Source organism: Spermophilus citellus, assembly GCF_964194105.1.
Source record: "Spermophilus citellus genome assembly, chromosome: 4".
Taxonomy (NCBI): Eukaryota; Metazoa; Chordata; class Mammalia; order Rodentia; family Sciuridae; genus Spermophilus; species Spermophilus citellus.
Window position 1 is genome coordinate 128,019,974 of NC_138185.1, and position 10,959 is coordinate 128,030,932.

General features: G+C 41.1%; 1 protein-coding gene across 1 annotated transcript; it reads left to right on the top strand.

Moving 5' to 3' along the window:
* Nucleotides 1–604: 604 nt before the first annotated feature.
* LOC308648190 (RNA polymerase-associated protein LEO1-like) lies at nt 605–10,357 on the top strand (the record flags this gene model as incomplete). The annotated part of the gene is made up of 9 exons (XM_081292866.1): nt 605–685; nt 1,255–1,400; nt 2,096–2,180; nt 3,618–3,712; nt 4,248–4,382; nt 5,806–5,938; nt 6,995–7,112; nt 8,229–8,326; nt 10,295–10,357. The coding sequence occupies 9 exons, from the start codon at nt 605–607 to the stop codon at nt 10,355–10,357; spliced, it is 954 nt and encodes a 317-aa protein (XP_081148992.1).
* Nucleotides 10,358–10,959: the final 602 nt, after the last annotated feature.

A 10,959-nucleotide genomic window follows, 5' to 3' on the forward strand; every position in this document is an offset into this window, starting at 1 on the left:
GTTGCAGCTGCTTCCCCCAGAGTGAGACCCAAGAGAGAAAGAGCAACACAGAAAAGCCAGTGTTATTCATAGCCTGACCTAGAAGTGAGGTTGTACTCCCTTGACCACATAGAACAATCTTGAGACCATGTTGGAGGCGACCACACAAAAGCATGGAAACCAGAGGTGGGAATCTCTGGGAGCCATCTTGAAAGCTGGCAGTCATAGCGACTTTGCCTTTGGCCAACTGACTTTGCCTTCTTCCATCTCCAAGGCACAAGTCAGGCTTCTGGGGCCAGGCTTGGAGAGCCAGTGTGAGGTTGGTTTAGTGGAGATTTGGTTGGTGAATATTGGGAGCATGTTGGGCTGGGGATGTGGCTCAAGCGGTAGCGCGCTCGCCTGGCATGCGTGCGGCCCGGGTTCGATCCTCAGCACCACATACAAACAAAGATGTTGTGCCCGCCAATAACTAAAAATAAATAAATATTAAAATTCTCTCTCTCTCTCTCTCTCTACCTCTCTCTTTAAAAAAAATGTGAAAAATATTGGGAGCATGTTGAAGAACTTTAATCAGACCAATATATATTGTGCATTTCCCCCCAACATTGAACATCATAGTGGGACCATGGATCTGTTTGGAGATATAGATGACATTTCTTCAGAGAGTGATGAGGACAATCTACTACCCATTCCAAGACAGCCTGTTGTAAGTACCATCATGAATCTCAATTGATCTCATTATGTGAAGGTAAGAAAAAGGTTCAGAGGCTGAGGGTATGTTTCTCTGATGTTGAGAGAGGACAAGGATAACTGAACACCTGGTGAATGGGGGTATTCTTAGCTGTACTGGGAATGTGGGATATTAGAAGTCACAGCAGGAACTGCTCAGACAAAGCTGATACCAACTTCGGGCGGGACCAGGAGGACTCATAACCTGGGCTATGTTGGTATTTTCTGATTTTAGCAGTAAGTATTGATGGGTTGAATAATTTCACACTTCTGTCTCTGGCTATCTTATGAAAAATAGAAACATCAATAAAATAAATATTTTTTCTAGTAACCCAGGCTAACAGACCTCGTTCCCATGTTATTTTTGTTGGCTGGTTTTAAGTGGTGGAAGGTGAAGTTCTAGGAGAGGCTTGGAGAAATTGCTATTTTATCCCTAAAGCAGTGCCTGAATTTACCTCCTTTCAAACCTTCATCTGCCTGGTGCAGAATAAAGCTAGTGCATTTTGAATGTCTCCTCACACTCTTACCTTCTGATTCCTCTCTTAGGATGAACACAGAGTACCTCAGGATCAGCAGGAAGAAGAGCCTGTTTCTGAAACCAGAATAGAAATAAAAATTCCCAGTATCAACTCTGACTTAGGAAATGAATTATATTTTGTTAAACTACCCAAGTTTCTCAGTATAGAATCCAAGTAAGAGAACTGATTAAAAATTTCAAGATACTGACTAAAACTTTGAAGAACAAAAATATTTTTCTTATTTATCATGAGTTGACTAATCATAAAGATATTTCTCCTGTAACTTAAAAAATGAATTTAGGATGTACTAAGGTAGAAAAATGAAGAATTATTGGTAAGAGCTTTAATATTAATAATCTTTCTAGCATTTTGGTACTTAAAACAGACATCATGATTGATGGAGGCATTTTTCACTAGTGTAAAGCTGAATAATTGGAAAATGAGTGAGGAAGATGAGACAAACCACAAATGTTCAGTGCAGAGATCATTGTGAATCTAGAAAAAATTATTTTGACAACAAAATAATGTTGATGGGTAGTACCTATGTGGCACATGGGTATAAGCTCTTGTGATTAAGCATGACCTGTTCTTAAAAAAATATATGAAATGCTAGATCATGTGTTGCTTATACTTTGCAAGACATATTCCTCCAAAGAAGACTTTGAATTGTTAGTCACATTTGGATTTTATTTCAGACAATATGTTTTATAAATTTCAAGAAAGTACCATAATTTGCATACTTCCTTAAAGGCTTACATGAAGTTGCTCACTATGATTTTAAGAAACATTGGTGCATATTAGAAAGATGAGTAATAGTGTCAATAATATTCATTATTAACTATGACTAATATGACATTACAAAATTTTAGACCTTTCGATCCTCAGTTTTATGAAGATGAATTTGAAGATGAGAAAGTGCTTTTTGAGGAAGACAGAACCAGGTTAAAATTAAAGGTATTACCTCATGCTCTATTCCTTTTTTGTTTTTCTTTTTGTTTGTTTCTTTAAAAAAATTTTTTTTAGTTATAGTTGGACACAATACCTTTATATTATTTATTTATTTTTTCATGTGGTGCTGAGGATCGAATCCAGCGCCTCGCACCTGCTAGGTGAGCGCTCGATAGCTGAGCCACAACCCCAGCCCTGTTTGCTTTTTTTATGAGATGGGGTCTCGCTGTATTGTCTAGACTGTCCTTAAACTCCTGGGCTCAAGGATCCTCCTGAGTAGCTGGAACCACAAACACTCACCACTCTGCCTGGCCTAGTTTTTTCTTTTGTAAAGTACAGGAATGATAACTCAAGACTCGAGTTTATGAAAATCTTTCATGTTACCTGTTATCAATAAATAACTGTTTAGAACAAAGAAATAAATGACTTTTCAAAGTATTTTTAGGGGAGAAGGGACATCATACTCTCTCTCTTTTTAACTTCCTGTAGGTTTGTCACTTTTCTTTTTTGTTTCTTTTTTTGCAATTTCAAATTTTTTGATAGAAGTAGGGATAAAAATTGTTGCAAACTGTTTCTTCCTTCAGGATTATGTAGTGAGGTATACAGAACTGCCTCCACATTTTCTGGTGGGTAGATGCTAGCAACATTCCACAATAGAAAAGTCTTAGACTCTATGGATATTCAAATTATGCACAAAAATAAACATTGCCATTAGCTTGTTCTTCTCTAGAAGGCCTGGGCTGGCGGGCACTACCTGTCAGGCTCCACAGGATGTTTTGCCTTCCTTAATCAGTTTCCTCTGAGCTCCTATCAGGGGCCCCAGTGGTAGCACGGGACATGGTCAATTTTTACTCTACTTTTATGACTTGGAGTTTCCCACTATGTGGGGAAATTTGGCCTCAAAAACATGGCAGAGCACAAGTCTTGGGTTTTAATTTTTTGTTAATTAGTTAGTTGTTTATTCTTTTTTAAAAATTTAATTTCATGCACAGAGTTCCTCTGTTTCATTAAGCTAAAGGACGCATATTAAGCCCTTCTTTCCTGGACTCTGTAAAGACAAAGGTCTCAAATTCTTTTTTTTTTTTTTTCTACTGGGGATGTAACCCACAGCTTCATGCATGCTAGGCAAGCGCTCTACCACTGAATACACCCCCAGCCCAGAGGTCTCAGTTTGAACTGCCCACTATATGTGGACCAAAGCCTCAGCCTGCATCATGCTGTGCTTCTGCTTCCACTGCTGTGAATTGAATCTCAGAGAAGTTTTTTAAGCAAAATGTCTGTTTAGTTCAACCAATAACTCTAGGTATTTGCAGCAGATGGGTTTCAGTGTTTAGTAAGCTTATTCCATCATTACCTATCAATTCTTGGCATATGATTATAGATCACTTGAGGAAAAAAGATGTATTTAAATTGGTTTTCTAATATCTTTGTGTTTTGAATCAGGTAGAAAATACTATACGATGGAGGATTCGCCAAGATGAAGAAGGAAAGAAAGTTAAAGAAAGCAATGCCCGGATAGTCAAGTGGTCAGATGGGAGGTAAGTGCAATATGCCCCAAGAATGTTGAAATACTCCAGGGAGGCCTGGATGAGTAGGACTTTATTTGGGTGTTATTTTCATTAAAGAATTGACAAACGGTAGACCCCTGGCTTTACCTAGAAAAATTGAGAGAAGCAAAGTCGAGGTCATTCTAACCCTGCTTGTGGGAGACCTTGGACATGGACCCAAGTTGTGTTTGAATCCCTTATATCTGCCTTGTTCATGTGAAAGACTAAGGCTAGTTCTCATCTGTGAGATTCCAGATATTTTAATTTATATTTTTGAAAAATGATTTCTGTTGGCTAATGAAGTGGTAGCAATTGGGGAAATTACAAGGAATTATATTTCAAGTTGAAAGGAGGATAGATTTGAAGAGAAGTAGGTTATTGACAGTAGCTTTTCTTCCTTATGAATTCAGTATGAAGACAGGATTCCACAGTTCTTCATTTTTTAAGTGAAGCTAACAGGGTAGAATGGATGCTGTAGGGCTCACTAAATATCCATCTTAATAGCTGAATGGCTTTTCCTTTCCAGCATGTCTCTGCATTTAGGCAACGAAGTGTTTGATGTCTACAAAACCCCACTGCAGGGCAATCACAACCACCTATTTATAAGGGAAGACACTGGTCTACTGGGACAAGCCATCTTTAAATCCAGACTTACCTTTAGGTAATTGTTCCTATCTGCACATTGTCACTTGTGGTTAAAGAGTAACAAAGTGGAGATGTTGTTCCCGATTCTTCCAACTGACCTAATTCCATAGTGCAGCTCACCAAGGACTGGGGACTGATTCTCAAGTTAACTGTGAGTTTCTGTTTTGGACGCCACTTCTCTGGGAGCTAGCTCATGCCATCAAAACTCACAGGAGACTGATGTATAACCTAGGAGACAGGTATATTGACTCACATTGGTCAGCGCACCTGGTAACAGTCTTAACAATGCATCTGTGTGGCCTTTCCCTTTAGTGAAATTGACCTGGAAGCTAAGTGTCATCAGAATGGGGCCAGTGTGTAGATGCAACAGGCATGACCTGCTGTGCCCAAGCAATGTGTAGATCAGCTGAGCTCATTGCCATGGGTGGTGCTGTGGCGCCTTCTAGACACCCTCCCTCTGAAAGACACACTGCTGAGATTAGGATCGACTTTCCTCCAGAGTTATGGGCACAGGTTCTGTTTGGGATCATGAAGATCTTCTAAAATCAGATTGCAGTCATTCTTGCATAACTTTGCAAAAAAAAAAAATCATTTAATTCTATACTTAAAAAGAGTGAATGTTATGGTATATTATTATACCCAGAGAATTTGTTGGTGTTTATATAAACATTGTGAGGGACAGCTCTGAGATTGTGTAATCTTGAGGAGGGGTCTCAAACTCACTAACTTCCAGTTCCCTCTGCTATAACATGAAGATAATGTCTACCTCTCGGAGATTTTGTGTTACTTAAGTTGAAGACTATATAAAACTTCCTGCAGAAACCTGGCACAATAAATGGTGCTCCTTTTAAGGATGTCTCCTAGAATGGCATCCCAAAGATACGCAGTACTTATTCTGCCTGTTCTGCACCATGCCCCGTGCTGCCCTGTGCTGCCCCATACTGCCCCGTGTTCCACAGTGGGATATCTGCCCAACACAACTTTGTTTCTCACATTTCTCTGTAGCCATGCCTTCTTCGGAGACCCTTTCCTAAAGCTCATCCTTCCTTTGCTCTTTGACCTTTCTCCCAGTTTTATCCAGGTGGAGGGACGCACTTTCAGTTCTCCAATTGTACTTTCTGCATTTGTGCCACCCTTTAAGAACTAAGATCTCATATTACTTCTCTTCTATGTGTGTGTTCTTTATAAAAGCCCTTGACCTTACCACCTGCCTTCCCTCCTTTCCACTCCACTTCTACTTACACAGTCAGATTTCCCCAGCAGGAGGGGCAGCGGGGGATGGGGAGCTTCTCAGCCAGAGAATGGGAAACTGTGGTTCTGCCTCCTTGCTCTGCCCAGTGTGAGGCTGTTACTGTCTCCAGGTTATGTGGCTGTTAGTATGCTTGCCCCAAATGTTCTTGGTAAAGAGTGAGACATTATTGTTGTTAATTTCCTGGCAGACCTCACTCTACAGACAGTGCCACACATAGAAAGATGACCTTGCCACTCCTGGATAGAAGTTCAAAGACACAGATTAGAATCTTGCCAATAGCTGGTCGTGATCCTGAATGCCATCGCACAGAAATGATTAAGGTATGTTCTCTAGGTTTTATCCTAGATTTTTTTTGTGTGTGTATTAAGAGGTGTTATTTTACAGAATATTAATTCACTTTTTTTTTTTGCTGCCACTATTATTTCATTTCTTGTAGTTACCAGAATCCAGCTTAACCTGCTAAGTTTGTAGTTAATCAGCCATAATAATTCAACGGCTGATGGAAGCTTATAGCAAACAAGGGACTCAGGCGCTGTCCCCATGATCTATAAGATTTCAGAGAAAAACTATTGATTTTTAGAACCCAATGTCTTTTTGACAGACATTACAAAACTGTATTAGAAAATAGGAAGGTCAAAAGAACATTCCAGACTTGCCTGACACTGGTCCAGCCTTTTGACCAAAGTGCAGAATGCCAGGCAGCTGTAAGGCAAGGAAGGTTCTGCCTTGTAGCTTGGGGATCCCCTCACCCCCGCCTGTTGTCAGATGCTGTGGGAAGCTCTCTGGGTTGAGGGTCAGGACAGGAATATCTAGACACTTTGGGAGTGGAACCTAGGAAGGTCCAGTGTGTGCAGCTCAGGGATGACAAAGACAGCCCCCACTCCCCTGGGAAGTCAATTCAGCTGTCCCGGGCATGGATCGGGTTTCTCAGGCTGTTGACTTTTCTGCATGGGCTGAGTGGCACTGTCCTGAGAGAACAGTATAAGTTCTGAGACTACTCCTGTGCCAGATCTGAGTGGGCTGACTAGAGTGAGGGATCCTTCCCTCCTCTTCACCCTTGTATTGCCTTCATGATGTCAAACCAAACCAAACCATCCACTGTGTGTGGTAACAGAGGTGCAAAGAGAGGTGTCTGCACTCTGGAGATACAAGGCCTAGGTGCTGTCTTGGACTAGGCATTTACATGTTTCTTAGGGTAAAAGAGGATTCAAGTAGGCATGAAAGTAGCTTTTTTTTTTTTTGAGACAGGGTGTGGCTGTAGCCCAGGCTGGTAAACCTCTTGGCCTCAATTGATCCTCCCCCTTAGCCCCCTCAGTAGCTGAGATTAGAGGTATACACCACCATGTCCAGCTAAGAGTTTATTTGCTTCTTTACAGAAAGAAGAAGAACGCTTGAGGCTGTCTACTCACCAGGCTGTCCATCTGCAGGGGAAACAGAACCAGCAGGGGCCAAGTGTTCTTGACCAGGACCCTGGCAGTGATGAGGATGAGGAAGGTGAGGAGGCCTCCAGCCTGGCTGCCACTGAGGCCCATCACTAAGGGAAACTCTGGGCTGCGCCAGGTGTGGTCAGATCTTACTTCAGGTGACAGGGCCTGCTTTGCTCTGGTGAGCTCTTCCTCCCTGTCCATCAGCCAGTACAACACCCCCCACCCCACCCCCCACCACTTTGGTTGTTTTTGTTTTTGTTAGAGCCACTCTCCCACAGAAAAGGTTAACTGTGAACATAAGGCATTTCCAAAACAAAGAAAATTTATTAAATAAATGTTTGTGGAGGAAAATGTATGTTATCATATAAATTGTTATATATGTAGTTAATTGTATAATTAAGGACTCAGTATTTAAATTTCATAGTTCTTAAAGATGATAATACCTAACGTTTCTTGGTTTTTGTTTTTGTTTTTATAGTGCTAGGGATTGAACCCATGACCTTGTGCATGTGAGGCAAACACTCTATCAACTGAGCTATATCTCCAGCCCCTTTCTTGGATATTTGAGGTGGTCAAATAACTTGAGAAAAACCTTTCAATCTAAGTCATTTCAGCAAGTGGGAAAGTTATATCTGCCTTCCCACTGACACTTAAAAATACCTGTTGTCTTCTCAAGGAAAATGTCTAGTGGGAAGTAACAATATTCAGCAGAAGAAACTTTCAAGAATAAAAGGGTCATCATCTTCGAAGGTTGTTCTGGGAAAAGCCAGTGTAAAAGGACTGGCCACTGTAGGCAGAAGGTGCTGACAGACTGAAAAAAGAAGTAGACAGTTTCAGGATTGCACAGAATGCAATTTATTGGGGACTTACTGACAGAAGCATGGTTAAGGCTGGCAGCAAGATCAGTGGATCCTCAACTTGGGTGAGAGAAGGAGGATTATGTAGTGGTCAGGACAAAGGTGGTGTTCATCTACCAGGTTTATATGCAACTAACAGCAAAGACGTCAGGCACATTCCTGGTGCTGATGAACTAGGGTCTGATCATAAAGACTCACAAACCACTATGCATAGGACAGGATTGCTCAGGGGCAACCATGGTGGTGATGATTCAAGATGGCTATGGTCAGGTCAAGTTGAATCACTACAGAGGTCAATACCATGTCTAAAATTCCTTTGCTTTCAGAGGAACAAGCTAGATATTCCTCAGACGACAGTGATGAAAGATCAGAAGAAGATGAAGTTCAAAGATTACTCAAAGAAAAGAAAATCACTGGTGATGAGGTAAGCCCATATTTACTCAATTCTAAGGGTTGGCCTTGTGCCCAGGAACCAACTCCTGGGAAGAGGAGCTCACAGACCAGAAGCAATTTGTCTCACTGAAATTCAGTGAGACAAATGCAATAATAGGAATTAGAGGGGCCCAGAGAAGGGTCTGATACCTGTGCTTGATGGCTCTTGGAAGGCTTCTCAGAGGAGACTTCTAATAGGCACTAAGAGTAAGTGGAAGCTCGGCAGGCACATGGGCCAGAGTTGAGCATTTCAGGTAGGAACATACTATAAGACAAGATGCAGGATTCTCAGATACCATGGCTCAGGTAAAGAATGATAGTTTGGTGTCAGTAAAACAAGGGATCTATCATGTTTGTTGTGGGAAAATGAGTGTCTTTATTGTTTGGATATTATAGTAGTTGAGGGTTATTTCTATTGAAATATTTCTCCCACTAATTCCTTGTTTTCTTTTATAACTTCAAAGGAACAAAGAAATTTTAAGTCTTAACTAAGTATGAGAATCACTGTTATTGCCTTTATGCCATATGAATTTATTCATTTTTTTTAAAATATTTTTTTTTGTTTAAAGAGAGAGTGAGAGAGGAGAGAGAGAGAATTTTTAATATTTATTTTTTAGTTCTTGGTGGACACAACATCTTTGTTGGTATGTGGTGCTGAGGATTGAACCCGGGCCGCACGCATGCCAGGCGAGCGCGCTACCGCTTGAGCCACATCCCCAGCCATATTCATTATTTTTGTAACACTTAATATATGTATGTATTTTTTTAGTACTGGGGATTAAACCCCAGGCACTCTACCACTGAGCTGCATCCCCAACTTTTCCCCCTACCTCCTAGGTGGGTCTTGTTAAGTTACCGAGGTTAGCTTTGAACTTGCCATCTTCTTACCTCAGCCTCCTGAGTCATTGGGATTACAAGCATGTGCCACTGTGCCTGGCTTGCATTCTAAGTTCCAGAGATACAGATAGAAATAAGTCTCACAGTCACATAAATGCTTAATTAAACTTCAGTGACTTTTTCATTTGTTTTCCATACGCATATATATTTAAAGATTTAAAACCATACTGAAAAAACACATAAGTCATTAGCAATCTTTGCTTAAAATCAAAAGGCTTTTAAAAAGCTCTAAAATACAGAATTGTAGATAGAGAAAAGTGAAGTACTGAGGAACAGAGGGACATATTTCAAGTAATATGGTAAGGTCACTCAGTAAACCAGGCGTGGTGCACATACCTATAGGTATAGGTATTCCTATACTCAGGAGGCTGAGGGAGGAGGTTTGAAAGACCATAAGTTTGAGGTCAGCTGGGGTAAGTTAGCAAGACCTTGTCTCAAAATAAAACAGTGGGCCTGGGGTTGTGGCTCAGTGGTAGAGCGCTTGTCTCCCAAGCGTGAGGCACTGGGTTTGATCCTCAGCACCACATAAAAATAAACACATTTTAAAACATTAAAAAATAAAACAGGGGCTGGGGATGTGGCTCAAGCGGTAGTGCGCTCGCCTGGCATGCGTGCGGCCCGGGTTCGATCCTCAGCACCACATACCAACAAAGATGTTGTGTCCGCCGAGAACTAAAAAAAAAAATAAATATTAAAAATTCTCTCTCTCTCTCTCCTCTCTTACTCTCTCTTTAAAAATAAATAAATAAATAATTAAATAAAACAGTGGTAGAGGGCTTGCCTAGCATGTTCAAGCCCCTGGGTTCAATCTCCAGTGTGGCAAAGCAAAAACATAGTCAGTATAGAAAGACAGTCAGTCATACATGACAGCAGCCCTGGGAAACCCAGTTTCTAGGAGCCTGACCTTCTAGAGCCACTGTCTTGTGTGATGCAGGTCAGCCACCAGGAGTGTCAAGGTCTAACATGAGGAGCTGACTCTTCCCTTGTCAGCTAGAACCTATTTTAGTAAGATTTCCAAAAATGCCTTATATTGAATTTTACAACTCATCTATTATCTGTTCAGGAGATGAATATTCCAGAAAGAGGAAAGCAAGGGGTGAAGAGGAAGAAGATGATTGAAGCATAAGATGTGCACTAGTATAAACTTCATTCAACATGTTTTTTTAAATTTTTTTTTTTTTTAGTTTTTTTTTAGGTGGACACAATATCTTTATTTTATTTTTATGTGGTGCTGAGGATCAAACCCAGTGCCTCGCGCATGCCAGGCGAGCGCGCTACCACTTAAGCCACAACCCCAGCCCCTGGTTTTGTTTTTTTAAAAAAAATTTTGGTGGGGCTGGGGATCCAGCCCAGAGTCTTGCGTATGCAAAGTCCATGCCCTACCAGTGAGCTACATCCCCAGCCTCTCAAGTTTTTTTTTTTTTTTTTAATAATGAAATGACTTGTTTTAATTAAAATTTTTTTGCATAAACTTAGTTACGAATAAAAAAATGTTCAAAACCAAGTCTTTAGAAAATCTCCTTTTGCCAAGTGAGAAGATTATTTTGGTAAGTGTTCGCTCTGGGTGGGTCTTAGTTTGAGTGCATTCCTGCTGCCCTGCCCCCACCACTTCCTCCTGGCCAGGGGTCAGATGTCAGCTTAAGTTCAGCTCAGGGATGGCCTCCAGGTGTCTTTCTGCCCTGGCTAGCTGGGTTTAGGGCCCTCCTGTGCTCTCTAGTCTCCTTGGCA